This window comes from Sciurus carolinensis, chromosome 1 (assembly GCF_902686445.1).
Source record: "Sciurus carolinensis chromosome 1, mSciCar1.2, whole genome shotgun sequence".
NCBI lineage: Eukaryota > Metazoa > Chordata > Mammalia > Rodentia > Sciuridae > Sciurus > Sciurus carolinensis.
The window spans coordinates 193210186-193225154 of NC_062213.1; the positions used below are offsets into that span (position 1 = coordinate 193210186).

General features: G+C 59.0%; 1 protein-coding gene across 3 annotated transcripts in view; it reads right to left on the reverse strand.

Moving 5' to 3' along the window:
- Positions 1-3227: 3227 nt before the first annotated feature.
- Ephb2 (EPH receptor B2) overlaps positions 3228-14969 on the reverse strand; it is a 148961-nt gene continuing 137219 nt past the window's right edge. For all 3 annotated transcript variants that reach the window (XM_047561849.1, XM_047561840.1, XM_047561831.1), the window contains exons 10-16: positions 10305-10427; positions 9554-9801; positions 8414-8629; positions 7471-7620; positions 6157-6350; positions 5397-5552; positions 3228-4900 (exon numbers count right to left, since the gene is read on the reverse strand). In XM_047561849.1, the coding sequence (XP_047417805.1) occupies positions 4792-4900; positions 5397-5552; positions 6157-6350; positions 7471-7620; positions 8414-8629; positions 9554-9801; positions 10305-10427 (1196 nt within the window). In that variant the 3' untranslated portion in view covers positions 3228-4791. The remainder of the gene's footprint in view (positions 4901-5396; positions 5553-6156; positions 6351-7470; positions 7621-8413; positions 8630-9553; positions 9802-10304; positions 10428-14969) is intronic.

A 14969-nucleotide genomic window follows, 5' to 3' on the forward strand; every position in this document is an offset into this window, starting at 1 on the left:
CGGGTGGAAGGACAGCAGGTTAATGGCCTGGCTGGACTCTTCTGGAATCACCACTGGGATTCTCAGTTTCCTCATTTGTGAGGTGGGGAGGTTGATACCTGGCATATGGCAAGAGCCTGGCCATCACTGCAATCCCTGTGGCTGCCACCTCCTGAGAGCAGCCTCCCTGAGCCCACCTTCTTCCTGCACCAAAAACCAATTCTGCAACCAATGCTCCAACCTTGGCTTTCCTAGCGTGGGGACCTGGCCAGCACTGAGGCCATTCTGTATCCCAACTTTTATGGCAGGAGCTGCTTCAGGGGATTTGGGGTCAAGGCCTACAGGTAGTGTGTGCACAGGTGCGAGGCACCACTCAGCACCCTGGGGCTCCCCAGACCTCCCTGGGGTTTCCCCCAGTATGATAGATACACTATGGAAAAGGACAGGACCCCAGGCCCCTTCCAGCTAGTCTGGGTGACCTGTCCAGGGCCAGGGTGACAGGGAGCAGTTTTCATGCCCACCTATTAACATTCAGGCTCCACTCCCTGGTGCCTGGCGGCTGCTGGAGAGGCCTGGAGGAAACGGGGTGGACATAGCTCCATGAAAATCAGGTAGCACAAAAATCCAGCCCCACTGTTGCAAGCAGCTGAGGTGAGTCTTTGGATTATCCGCATCCGTGAGGATGGAAATCCATCAAGGAGGGCTGCCCAGGGGCTCTTCCTCCCTGGCGGAGGGTTTCTGGAGAGCCTGCTCCATCTGATGGCTGAACTTACTCCTCTTCCTAGGACCGGACACTCTCCTGACACCCTCTGCTCAAGACTGGGCCCAATGGCGTGGCCAGACCCTGCCTGGTACCGGCCATGCCTTCCGCCTGTCCTCTCCCCTTCCAGACCAAGTCCCCACTACGCTGGGCCACTGGCTGCTGCCTCTTGCAGGGACTTCCTTTCGACCTCTCATTTTCAAGGTGGCCTCCCTGCTAGCCCCAGACCACGTCAGCGCCCCTTCTCTAACCGGCTAACCTCAGACCATCTAGCTAAGCGAGGTGGACTGAGCCCTGGAAGCGGATGGACCCAGGCTCACGGCCACTCTCTGCCCCTTGCTGGAGGTGGAGGCCTGAGAAGGACCTGCACCCCTGAGCCTCAGTGTCTTTTCCTGTACGGAGCTGGGCCTCCTCACAGGACCAAGGTGGACGCCATGTTTGCAGGCCTGGTGCGCCCAGTCCAGTACTCTTGTTTCATAGTTGGAAAACTAAGCTTAGTGAGGGGTGAGTGTCTGCCCAGACCCACATCTCTAGTTAGTGACAGGAGGGGGCTGCCTGTCCTTTCAAAGCACTCACAAGGTCTTTCCTGACGAGAATCTTCCAACTTTGGAACTATGGAGACCCTGGAGCGAGCTAGGAGTGGCTGAGGGTCCGGCACTGGGCATGGGGAGTGGTCCTGAGTCCTTCCTGGGCTTCAGCTAGGTGTGAGGATGGCCTGGCAGGGGCCGCAGCTCCCAGCTTGGAACCACATCTGTGAGGGTGCAATGCCAGTGAGTTCCCACCAGGGGGTGGCAGAGAGCCCCCAGACGGTGATCCGGTGGGGACCAACTAGACCTGCTGATGCTCTGACCTTCGAGTCTCTTAAGTGTCTTCCATGGCCCCTGTCACCCTAGTCCCCGCTCTGAGGCCTTGGCTATCATTTACTCTGATTGGTTTGCATGTGTCTTCCCAGGTGATAGATATTCAGAGTGTCCTCTCCAGGAAGATGCCTGCTGCTGATTGCCACCGCCAACCCGTCTGGGGGCCTCTGGAGTAGGAGGGCGGGCAGGTGGCATGGCTGTGTCTTACCCAGCCTGCACTGCTCAGCTCTGCCAGTCGCCCGCTCCTAGAGCAGCTGGCCCATTTCCACGGGGCCCTGGCCCGGGTTACAAGACAGCTTTCTTTCCTTAAGAACCAACTGTGTGCTGAGCTGCCGGAAGCTCCTCTCACACTGCTGGGCAGGTGGGGGCTGGCACTTGGGGAGGTTGAGCCAGGAAAGGATTAGTAACCAGGCAGCGGGCAGCTCGGAGCCATGTGCCCAGGCGAGGGGGCAGCATACGTGGCAGGCGCTTGGCAGCGTGACCTGACGCCCCCTGTGGAGCAGCCGGGGGCGGGGGTGGAGGGAACTGCCTCGGCATTGAGAAGGGAGCTGCGACTCAGCCGGACAGTGAGGTCACAGTGAGGTCTGTCTGCGGCCCTGCAGAGGTGACAGGGGGTCTGGATAGCACCTGTGGTCTGGGAAGCAGGTATGTGGGGGCCCTGAGGGTGGACAGGCAGGCGTGCCGGCTAGCAGTCACCGGCCTAGCGAGTCAGGAGAGGAAGCCATCTGACCGAAGCACCAATTGCCAGCCCCCTGTGGGGCCCTGGAGCAGCGGGAGGTGGGGCTGGGCCGGGGAGACAGAGTTAATCTAAAAAGCACCAGGGCAGCTCTTGCCAGAAGGTGACCTTGTGTGCTGGGACAGCTGCCACCCATGCTGGGCATCTTTGGGGCACAAAGGGATGGACAGTGGGCCATTGCCGGCCAGTTTGTGGGCAACCTGCCAATGCTTTCCCTGTGGCTGGCCCTGCTGTCGCCCCCAGGGGCTCGGTCCCTCCTAATCCCTTCCTTCCCTCTGCACCACAGGCTCTGGGAACAGGTGAGCGACAGATGACAGGCCCGTCTGTGCTGGATGTGCAGACCCAGGCTTTTAGCTCGTGGCCTGTGGCTTCCATCTTTCCGCTGCGGAGGCCCCTCAAAGAAACTCTATGGACCAAGGGGAAGGTCCTGAGATGGGGCGTCCCTGGCCCCCGCTGCAGAGGGAGTCAGGGCAGGCGGCAAGGCGCACACGGTGGCTCGTACTGGGGGTCTGCAGGCGCTCTGGGGCCCACGCCCCATGAGCACAGCACATGGATCACAGCTCGCCTGACACCCAGAACCCCTGGCTCTGGCCCAGGCATGCTGAGTGCACCCCTGTCCGCTCCCTGCCCGATGCATCTGGCCCACCCGCTCCCCAGGGCACTAATGCTGAGTTCTAGGCCGCTTTCTGTGCCTTTGGGAAGCCAGAGCCAGAAAGGCCACAGGGAGAAGTGTATTCTTCCATGTGTTTTCTCAGCCCTGGGCCTTCTAGAATCCTGAGGGTGGGAGGGTCCCTGGGAAGAGCATCATGAACCACTTGGCATGTCCCTAGGGCGCCAGGGTTTTCTCTTGGAACTTACAGAGGACAGGGGTCATTTTATAACTAAAGCGTTTATTTCCATTCAGTTCACTAACCGATCGTTCGGCCCAGGCGCCTGCATTTGCTCTCGGGAGGGTGTCTGGCTGATGGTTTCCCCCTGGCCGAGCCCTTCAGACCTGGGCGAAGGCCTGGTGGAGGGAAGGAGGTGGGAGAGAAGCACGTCTGCCCGTCTTGGAGGGCACCCCTGGAGGGTAGGGTATCACAGTGAATGACCCAGGCCTGGCCTCTGACTCAGCCTGGCTCAGGCTCCCAGAGGTGAACTGGGTTGTGGCCCCGGAGGGCGCTCGGGAACCCTGAAGGAGCCTGTTTGCTGGGAAGTACTGGACAGGGCGGGCCGGAGGGAGAGTGGGTGAGGCCGCTTCCACTCAATCTGCGGCTTTCAAAAGCCACCCTGGGTGGGATGCTCCTCCGCCTTGGGGCCCCCGGACCAATCTCACTCACGTCTCTGAAGGGCCCAGATGGCCCGTGGCAGGTGGCTTTGGTGAGGCCTGAGCAGGTGGGAGGAGGGAAGCGTGTCAATGAAAACCATATAAAAAATCCAGAAATGTGCATATAAAATCTCGCCCTTGGTGTATTGCCTAAGTCAGTAAGCAGAAAGCACCTTCTTCCTGGAGAAGGATCAAGTCCTCAAAAGGTAGGAAATGTCAAAGTGTCACTTCATTGTCATTAAAAAAAAAAACCCAAAAAAAACAAAAAAACCCCAAAAAAACCAACACCCCCCCCAAACCAAAACCACCCCTGACCAAAATACCCCGGAGTCCACGATTCGCTGTAAACAAACCCAGATGCAAGATCAACCCTTCTCAGTGGCAGTGTGGCTGACGACAGTCACCGCAGCATCCGTCCTCGAGGCGGGGCTGGCGGGAGCAGGCGCCGGGCGGCTGGCCTGGGGCGGCCGTCCTCAGGAAGCCTGGCCCGGGGGTGTGTCCCTGCCTTTCCTGACACAGAAGGACGAAATCCCCTTCTCAGCCCCGCGAACCGACGGCAGAAACAGTCTCTCTCGCTGGAGTTTCCAGACTTCTCTCCACGGACAGGAACTGTTTCTGTTGGCCGAGTGGCGCTGGAATGGATTTTCCCAGAGGGGCTCGGGGGCGGCTGCCTGTCTGTCCGTCGCCCCGCCACCCAGGACAGGAGAGGAGGCAGCCCCGGCTCCCCTTCACTCTTGTTTCCTGAAAGCGGTTCTGGGCTCTGGCCAGGTCACCTTCCCAGAGGGAGTTGGAGGGAACCTGCTTTTGGTCTCCGACTGGACAGGATCGCACGGATCCCCCAAGCCCTTTTTTTTCCCCCCAAGAACCAGCATCCATTTCCTGTGAGAATCCTCTTTCAAGAATATTCCTCGTATTTCCCGCCCCTCCCGGATCTAGATGCTTTCCCCCCTTTTCCCTTTCTTTCCGTCGTTTGAGTTGCACGTGTTCTTGGTGACGTCCCTGCGGCTGGAAAGCTGCTTGGTTCTTCCTGGTTGCCGTGGCCTCCTGGCAGGTGGCTGACCCTGCAGTGGACGGAGCACCTGGGGGGCCGGCATGTGGGGCGGGGGGGGCGGCCCGGAGGAAGAGGCAGGCGAGCCGAGGCAGGCGAGCGTCAGACCTCCACAGACTGAATCTGGTTCATCTGTGCCCGCATCACCTGGATACTGTTCAGGATTTTTTTCTGGTGGCCAGCCAGGGTGACCCCAACCCGGAGAATGTCCCTGTGGGAGAGAAGCCCGTGTTGGGAAATGTCGGGGCCGGAGAGGGCTTGGGGCCAGCAGGAGCTGCCTGGGCTTCCCCAGGGACTTTGTGCTGACAGCAAGTGGGGGGACGCTGAGGTGGGGCGTGGGTGGCTCTCAGAGCCGGAGTGAGTGGCCCGGTGAGGGAAAGAACACTCTGGAAGCCGGGGCACTTGGATGCCTGTTCCCTTTGCCACGAGGAAGGGGAGAGGCGCCCTCACGAAACGCCTCCTTCCTTTATTTCTCCTTCAGCCTGCCCCAGGTTACAGATGGGAAAACTGAGGCCGAGGGAACCACTTTGACTTGCTCACAGCGGCCCGGCCAGTGGGTGGCGGGCAGACCTGGATGTGGATCTGGATGTTGCCCCTTGGTCCCTTGCACCCCAGCAGGCCATCGTCTGCTCCTCACCCTCCAGGGTCCCCTGGAGGTGGGTGGACGCAGGGGCCGGGGTGGTGGGCAGGGGCGGCCGGGCACTTACTCCATCATCATCTGAGACACGACGTCGAAGGAGGTGAAGCCGGCGCTGGCGAAGCTCTCCTTGTACTGCCCCATCTTGATGGCCTCCAGCCACTCGTCCACGGTGTTGAAGCTGGTGTAGTCGGGCACCGTGCGGTCCAGCAGCGGCAGGTTGATGCTGGGGGCGACAGAGACCGTCAGGGCAGGGGCCTGCAGGGACCGCGAGGGCAAGAACCTGTGCGGACAGGCTACGGTGTACACATGGGCACCAGTGTCCACTGAGTGGACCAAGGTGGGTGAATTGTACCTACAGTGAGTGTGGGCACAAGTGCCTGCCTCTGTGTGTGTGCGTGAGAGAGAGAGAGGCAGAGTGGGAGGCTCTGCTGAGGCTGGACCTCCAGAGGGAGGCGGGGAGGCACCTGTCCGGGCTTCCAATTTTGGGGACCAGGGACTTGGGCGGGACTGACTGCGCCAGTCCCTCATGCATTCTCCACCGCTCTCTGCCGTGGTCTGGGTTCTAGGAGGCCAGGCTTGGGGACCATCCCCCAATGCAGATGAAGCTGGTGGTGCTCACGGGAATGGCCTCCTGGCTGGTGAGGGGCTTGGGTAAGGTCTCTCATGAGGCTAAAAGCTCAGGGAGATCTTGTCCAGAGTCGTGAGTGGCCGGCACGGCTGGAGGCCAGGGCTATGCTGAGACGCGGCATAAACTCTTGGCCTCATAAGGGGCGGGGCTTGGAGAAGGGCGGGGCCGGGAGGAGGGGGCGTGGCCAGGCAGGCAGTACCCAGAGGAGAGGGGCGCCATGGCTTTGAGGCTGTTGGGGTTGCGGATCATCTTGTCCAGCGTGTTGACAATCTGGCCGAACTTGGGCCTATGGTTGCGGTCTTTCTGCCAGCAGTCCAGCATGAGCTGGTGCAGGGCGCTCGGACAGTCCATGGGCGGTGGTAGCCGGTAGTCCTGCTCGATGGCATTGATTACCTGGAGACAGCACAGAGGCGGGTGGGGTTGGCATCGGCCTCTGCCAGGCCACCTTGTCTCTGGGGCATTGCAGGTCTGACCTCTTTGGTTCCACCTCTAGCCGGGGGTTGACCTGCATTCCCACCATCTATAGCCTCAGTCTGACCCGGCAGCTGGGCCTCTGCCTACCTTCTGCCAATCTCAGGACATCCGATGCCCTGAGGTGCCTCCCCCAGCTGTGTCTGGCTCCGCCAGCTCCTCCCTCTTTGCCCTCTGTGACCCTCCCCTACCCCTGGTCCAGAGAACTCCTCTCTTCGGCCACGTTCTCCATTGTAGTGTCACTGACAGATCCAGCTGAGAGATGACCTCCCAGCCAGGTCCCTCAGCACGGCCCTGAGCCCGCCTGCTGTCCCCTTCCCACAGCCCCCACCTGCTCCTCCACCAGGAACAGGAAGTCAAACACCCTGCTCCAATCTCTCCTGCCTCTGTGACAAGATTCACAGCCGGACCGTGGGTCGCCCTCCCTGTTCAAGAAGCTTCTCAAGTGCTTGTCTGTACTTTTGCGGGTGGAAATCCCGTGGATCGCTCTAAACCCTTCAGCGTGGAACGTGGCCGACTTCCGACCAACTTTCCTCTCTGCAACTCCCGCTGTCCCTGTGATATCCCGTCTCTGGGCCTTTGCGTGGGCTGTGCTTCCACCCGGAGGCCCTCGCTCCTCCTGTCCTGTGACTGAGTCCCTCTTGCCTTGTGAAGACTTCCTGGCCCATCGGGTCTAGGACTCGATACCCAACTTCTCCAATTCAGTCCCGACCACGAAGTTCCTGACGCTACGTGGGCTTCCCCCAGTCCTCATCTCGTCTCCCTGGTTTGGTGGCCAACACTGAAGGACGGCAGGGTCTCCCTAGGGCTGGCCACAGGTGCATGCGTGCTGAAGCGTGCTGCTTGGGCAGCAGGAGGCTTCCCTGCCACCTGCCCTCTGTGCCCCTGAATCAGTCGACGCTGGGCCGGGAGCTGTGCTGGCAGCCAGGCCCTCCATCTCAGGCCTATCCCCTGTCCCCTGGGTGCAAGGTCAGGAGTCCTGGTCTGCCCCTCCTCCATCTGGATGGCCAGAAAGGCTCTGTCCACCCCCTTGGAGACTTACGTCCTGGTTGGTCATGTCCCAGTAGGGCCGCTCCCCGTAGGACATCACCTCCCACATGACGATACCATAGCTCCACACATCGCTGGCTGAAGTGAACTTGCGGTACTGGATGGCTTCGGGAGCTGTCCAACGGATGGGGATCTTCCCACCCTGGGGAATGGGAAGGAGGTTGGCCTGTATGGCCTCTTCCCTCTACTCCCCACCCTTAGCCCCATGCTGCACGAACCCCACAGAGCATCCTCATTCCCTGGACTTGCCACGCTGCCTCCGACCACCGGCCATTTGCACAGGCCTTCCCTCTGCATGAAGTAGCTTCCCCACTCTGCCATCTGGTCACTGCCTTCTCTCCTTAAACCCTACTGAAGACCCTTCCCTGGCTCCCGAAGAGTTGCTGGCCCTCCATCCCTCGCGTGTGCCTCGTCTCTCTCCATGGAGGGGGCACTTGCGTAGACGTAGGACGCACAGGGCTGCCAGCCTGGCTCCGCTTGCGTGGGTCTCCTCTGAGTCTTTGAGGACAGGACCTGGGGCTTCTTCCCCTCCGTCTAAAACCCTTCAGCCCTACCTGCTGTCAGGGCAGAGTCCTGACCTTGGGCCTTCCTGGGCCTCCAGGATCTGGCCTGCCTCCTCCCCAGCACGAGACCCCAAGCCAGCACTGTGGTCACGTGACACTGCACGAGAACACACCCCCAACCAGCTCTACCACCCCCAGCCCCCCCAAACCGGTGACCTGCCTCACAGCCCCCCACTCCACAGTGCTCTGCACACCCGTGTCCCCCTCCGGCCTGGCAGCTCCGAGTGCACAGGAGCCTCAGTTGCTCTCTCCCTGTCTTAGGGCCCGGCCCCGGGCTTGGCCCGAGCAGGCCTCCGTCTACCGCGTGGGGAGCGGGATTTTTCTGCCCGCTTCTCTGGCACTGTGACTCCCACGTTCCCGCCTCCACCTTACCAAGGCGCTGGTGTAGGTGGGGTCTGAGGTGTCATCCTCCAGAAAGCGTGAGAGCCCGAAGTCAGACACCTTGCAGACCAGGTTGCTGTTGACCAGGATGTTGCGGGCGGCCAGGTCGCGGTGCACGTAGTTCATGTCCGCCAGGTACTTCATGCCGGCGGCGATGCCCCGCAGCATGCCCACCAGCTGGATGACTGTGAACTGCCCGTCGTTTTGCTTTGGGGGAGATGAAGAAAATGGAGTCAGCAGAGGAGCCGGCCTTGAGCTCGGGTCATCCTCACAACGGGGAACTGGGCAGGCCGGGGCCTGGGCCATGGGCTCCCTGTGGGAAGGACTCAAGAGGCCAGGGACCTCAAAGAGCCCCAGGAGAGGCCAAAGTCAGGGTGGGGGAGAGAACTCAGGCTTTGGAGCTTCTGGTTTGACTCTGGCTCTGCCCCTTCCTGGCTGTGCAACGTAGGACACATGACCTAACCTCTCTGAATCTCGGTTTCCTCATCTGTCTGTGCAATGGCGATAAGGAACATCTACCTTCCAGGGCCGTTCTGAGTTAAACAGGAAGGTGCATGGACACTGCCTGCACCTGCTTCACAGCTATTTGCCAGGTGTCAGCTAGTCCATCGGTATGCTTCTGCCACCCAGGCCAGTGCCCTCTGTCTAGCTGGTTGACAGTGATGTCCTGGAGGGGGCCATCAAAACTGTCCCCTGTTGGTCTTGAGCTCTGAACTCCTCTCCCTCGCCTAGGCAGTTTCGGGGAACTTCCAAATCTGATGAAAACTGGATAAAGCAACAGGACGCCTGGTCCAGTCTGAACTCCCACCCTGACCCTCTGGCTGACGTGGGCCAACAGTGCCCTCCTCCCCTGTGCTAATGAGAAGGCTGGCTCAGAGCAAGGACGGAGTCAGGCCTCAGGTTTCCTGCCAACCCCGATGGTGCTCTCTGGTGAACCGCCCTGAGAAAGAGTCTGAGACGGCTTGGGGTTGGCGGGAGGGCGTGCCGGGATCGATTAGCAATGCCTGCCACGGGTAAGGGAAGGGAGCAGGACCCCTGCAGGCCGTTCCTGATCTAGAGCTTTTCCGAGGCCCCGTGGTACGGAATCCTGCCGGCCTTCCTGCTCTTGCCCCACATCTTGGCTCCCCCTACCCGGAGGAAGGAGTCCAGGGAGCCGTTCTCCATGAACTCAGTGATGATCATCACGGGGGTGCTCTTGGTGACCACGCCCTCCAGGTGGATGACGTTGGGGTGGTCGAACTGGCCCATGATGGAGGCCTCGCTCAGGAAGTCCCGCCGCTGCTTCTCCGTGTAGCCCGACTTGAGTGTCTTGATGGCCACGAAGATCTCCCTCTTGCCTGGCAGCTTCAGGTGGCCACTGCAGACCTCACCAAACTCCCCTGGGACGGACACATCAAGAGAGGCGGGTGGTCACCTGCCGGGCAGAAGGGCCGCGGCCTTCTTCCCCTCTGATGGTCAGCTCACCCTCTCAGACACAGAACCCCTCTGAGAACGTGGGGCCCAGACAAGGCCCAGGCGCCTCCGGGAGAAGAGAGTGGGGTGAGCCCTTCAGGGGTGGCCCTGGTACTGTGCTGGGCGTGGGGGTGGGGACACAGGGGATCTGGGAAAGGGGAGAGTGACTGGGGTCCGTGATGGGAGGAAGGACACAGCCCTGGGTGAAGGGTCCTGTGAAGGGGGTTCAGACTCGCTGTGCCAGGTCGCCTGTGCCTCAGTTTCCCCTCCGGTCTGCCAGGTTTTACAGGAGGACCTCCGAGGACCCCTCCTCCTTGGGCTTCGGGCCTGGTGGTCCTTGCCCCTGTCCCACCCTCTGCCGCAGGAGGTGCCCTGGGCAGCCCCCCACCCGGGCGGAGGCTGCGGCGCCTGTTGAGGTTTGGCCACCTACCTGCTCCAATCACCTGCTCGATTTTGACGCAGGAGATGTCGATTTCCTTGGCGAACTCTCGCACTGCCTCGTTGGGGTCCTCGTAGGTGAAAGGATCGATGTAGATCTTCATGCCTGGGGTCACTGGGGGACAAGACCAGGCCCGGTCACATGGACTGATGTGCTCACACGGAAACATGGGAGCCCGTGCCTCCATGGAGGGGAAGACACGCGTGTGCCATCCCCAGAACTGGGCCAGCCCCTGCAGGGCACTGGACCTCTCAGGGAGCAGGTGGGGGGAAAGGCAAGGGGAACAGAGAGACCACAGAGGTGACAGAGAGGTTCTTGTCTTGTTCCCACTTCATTGATTAGTAATGGCTTTCTGGAGTGGTTAAGACTGTCTGGGTTGACTAGCAATGTCTGCTACGTGCCTGGGCTCGGAGGAATGAGACTAGGAGGCTCTGGTGCCCTGGCAGTGGAGAATCAGGGGTGCAGAGTGAAGGAAGAAAAAGTCAAAAGAAAGAGACTTGGAACTGAAATTAAAAAGGGCAGGCCTCAGAGCATGGTGTTCTCGGTGCTGCTGAGATCTCCTCCCTGTCTCTCTGGGCCTGGGAAACCTCCTGTCCTGGAGCCTTCCACCTGCCCAGCCCTGCCAGCCAGGTCCCAGAGCCTGTAGGGACGCTTCGCTCACCAGGTTCTGAGTACCTCGGCTCCTTGCCTCAATTCCTGGGTCCCCCACTAGCCAAGTCCAAAACCCTTCTGGATCCCTGTGGTCAGCATGAGGCCAGACGTGGGACATACTAAGTCGATTCTTGAAGTAGGTTTATTTCTATTGAATTTTGTTTGGTCCTGGGGATTGAGCCCAGGAGTACTCTGCCACGGAACTCCGTCCCTAGCCTGTTGTCTCATTTTTTATTTTCACACAGGGTCTCACTGAGTTGCTTAGGGTCTCGCTAAATTACTGAGGCTGGCCTTGAACTCCAGATCCTCCTGCCTCAGCCTCGCGAGACCTGGGATTACAGGCGTGCGACACTGCGCCTGGCAGATTTTCATTTTTTGATGCAGAAAGTGAAGGCCACCTGAACTTCAAAGACCCAGTTCTGCCCTGGTTGTGAGTCAGCAAAACACTTTGAAGGAAAGAGGGTCCATCCCCCATTCCCCTCCCAGATAACTGTCTGCCACCAGACCTTCTGGCTGTCCCCCGCCAGGCCTTCCTCCGTCCTCCCGGCATCCTGCCCACATCCCCCATTGCTCTGTAAGAGGCAGCAGCTCTAGGGGTTGGGAGCTGGAGCCCCCGGCTGGGTGGCAAGTGGGGTCATCAACCCTGCTCGGCCGTGACCTTGTTAGCTGACCTCTCTCAGCCTCCATTGCAGACATTCCAGGAACTGAGGAGTTGGAGCCTGTAACAGCCTGTAACTGGCCCACTGCCTGTTTTGTAAATAAAGTTTTATTGGAACACAGCCATGCTCATTCCTTTGCCTGTGGCTCCTCTGATCCTGCAGAGTTAGGGAGTGACAACAGAGTTCCCAAGGGCATTACCATCTGGCCCCTACAGAAAAGCTCGCCAGTGCTGCTTTAGCACGTTAGCCGTGTCTGGGATTCTTTGTGTGGGTGTTTGTCAAGCCCCCTGGGCCTGTGAGCCTCTTGGCAGCCCTGGGATGGGCTTTGGGAGGTCTGGTAACCTCCTGGGATGGAATGCATTTTTTACTTCCTTTTTGAATTCAAGAAGAAATTCAAGCTCCTTATAAAGTCCAAAAATTATGGAAATAAATGTAGTTGGAAAAAAATTCCTGAAAACCCATCCCTGAGTTCAGACCTCCAGTTTCTTTTATCTTAGAATTTTCTACACCTACTCACACAGACACATTTGTGTCCAAAACACTCATCAGAGTCTCACAGGAATCCAAGGCCTCAAAAGAGGTGAGGAACCACTGCCCAAGGCCGAGGGCCTGGGGCGGGCGTGGGCCCGGAGCTTTCCCGTGTCTCCCCCTCTTGGCACTCCATGCAGAGCTCAGCTCACGACAAGCCCTACCCGTCTGCAGCGCCGAGAGACTCCAGATGCCGGGACAGAATGATAATAACAGCCGCTGTCACTTACTGAGTCCCTTGTCTGGGCCCAACACCGTGCCGGTCTCTCTAGGCACCGTCTCATTTCTTCCTTCCAAAAGCTTTTGGAGGAAAGGATGATCAGCTCCATTTCCCACATAAGGAAACTGCAGCTCAGAGGCCAAGTCATCTGACCAAGCCCACACAGCGGGCATGGCCAGCTGTGCAAATGGCACAGGGAGGATTCACACCCAGGACCGTCAGCCTTGAGCCCAGGGCGGGTTCCCTCAATCGCCACGCTCACTGCTGCCTGGATCTGCCCAGCCTCCTCCACCTGGAGCCTCCAGCCACGACCCCTCCTTCCTTGGAAGAGCCGGGGACCGGCTCCCTGGAGGTGCTCTTTCTTGGTCAGATGCCGTGGGTCAGGGAGGCTGGCTTTCAGCATTCCTCCCAGGAGAACTGGGGAGGCCCTTTCTGGCCCCAGCGAGGGAGGAGGGACAGAAATGGGGGGCTCAGGAGCTCAGGGGAAGAACAGCCAGAACTCAGAGCCCACTGGGCACTTCCATTGCCCACACTTAGATGCCATCCGCAAGCCTTGGCTGGGAGCATGATCAGACGTTCCCCAAACGTCGCGTGCTAGAGGCCTGGTCCCCACTGTGGAGGTGTTGGGGCCTTTAAGAGGGGGAGCTGGCTGCCAGGTAATAAGGCCGTTGGGGGTGCTGGCCGAGGTCTCAGGGACCCTGGGTGGCGCTCTCCTCCCGCAGGCCGTTTCCTGGAGGGGCACGTGCTTGGCTGAGCCTGGGTGAGGACCTATGCGGGCACAGTCTGCCGGAAACACCATGTCTGTGTGATTCACAGCTGTCAGGGTTGCTGACTGTCATCCTGAAGCCAGATGGGAACTTCAGGAGGTGGGGGGTGGGAACCAGGTGTGCAGAGTCCTGGGTTTGAATTCTGACTCTTTGGATCCAGTCCCAACCACTGTGTTGACCCAGCTGTGTGCCCTTGGGTGTTACCTGACGTTGGCTCACTTGTTTCCATCTGCAAAATGGATGTAGTAAGCATCAACCTCATTAGGGGATTGTGCGGATTAAATGAGGATATCTTATTAAAGGGCTGAGTACTACAGCTGGCAAATAGCATTAACTAACTACCTGTTAATAAAGAAGAGTTGGCTGTTGCTAAGTCTTATTATTACAAAGCACCTCAACTTCCACTAATTCATTTACAGCCCTGTGAAATAAGTGGACCAGTCCAGTAATGTCCCATATAAGGATGCTGAGGCTCAGAGAGGGTTGGTAACTTCCCCAAGGTCACCCAGCTGGCCAGTGGCCGAGCAGGGATAAGAAACAGAGTAAGTTCCTCTGGTTCCACACCCATGCCTCGGTCCCCACTGAGTACCCGCTGAAGGATGGAAAACAGCCCACGCAGGGACTCGGAGCCGTCCCATGCATCTCTGGGCCTCAGCCTCCTCCTGTGTCCTGGCCACACAGGGTTGTGGGTGGATCTGGGATCACAGGGTAGGCTGTGCTTTGAAGAGAACAAAGTCCTGCTTGGGTCTGATGTTACAGCGCAGGACGGGGAGCGCGGACTTCGACCTTAACGTGTATCGATCTGGGAACAAACCCTGGGGTCTATTTTTAAAATCAGCCTCACCTGCTTCCTTGTTATTGACTCACGCTCCAAATAACCCCGCTCCCCAAGGTTCCAGGTGGCGGGCGTGAGCCTGCTGCCTCTGCTCGGCAGCTGCAGAGGGGCTGAGAGCACACGCTCTGGGCCGGGCCCACGCCCGGCTCCTTCTCCCAGCAGCTGGCGATCCCAGTGCCCCCATTTACTTACATTCCAAGTGGGACATTAAAAGGATTAGATGGATGAACACGGTGAGATGAGGCACTTCTGGGCACATGGAATGCACTCACTGTGCCTAGCCACAGGACCTCCCGGTTTCATTACTTGGGGACAGCGGGGGAGCCATGTCACTGATCATTTTGGTACCAGGGATTGAACCCAGGGGTGTTTAACCACTAAGCCGCATCCCCAGCCCTTTTTGGTATTTTATTTAGAGACAGGGTCTCCCTGAGTTACTTAGGGCCTTGCCAAGTTGCTGAGACTGGCTTTGAACTCGCGATCCTCCTGCCTCAGCCTCCCGAGCTGCTGGGATGACAGGGGAGTGCCGCTGTGCTCAGTTTGAGGACTTATTTGTAATGGACAGGTGATTTTTATTTCTGGGCAGTTAAATGTGTCCCTCTTTCCCCCATGGTCTTCCATTGCTTTTATACTTAGTCCTCTCCCTTCTCCCTATCTGTTAAGTAGTTACTTCCAGGATCTGCTGGAAATTTTAATGGTTCACTTGTCTTTACACATAGGTCCAAAACTATTTCTAAGTGTCGGAACTTTTACTCCCAGTGGTTTAGCTAGGGGTCTAACATCTGGGACTCTCTGACTCACCCGCCACATCCAACGCTGCAGGAAGTCCAACCACTGCCTCCCGCCTCCCCGGCTGCTGCCAGGTCTCGCTGCAGCCGGGTCTGCCCTAGGTGAGTCCAGCCCACCTCGCTCATCTCCCTGCTTCAGCATTTGATGTCCATTCTCCATACAGCAGCCAATAAGTCCTGCCAGGGCTGCAGCTCAGAGCACGCGCGT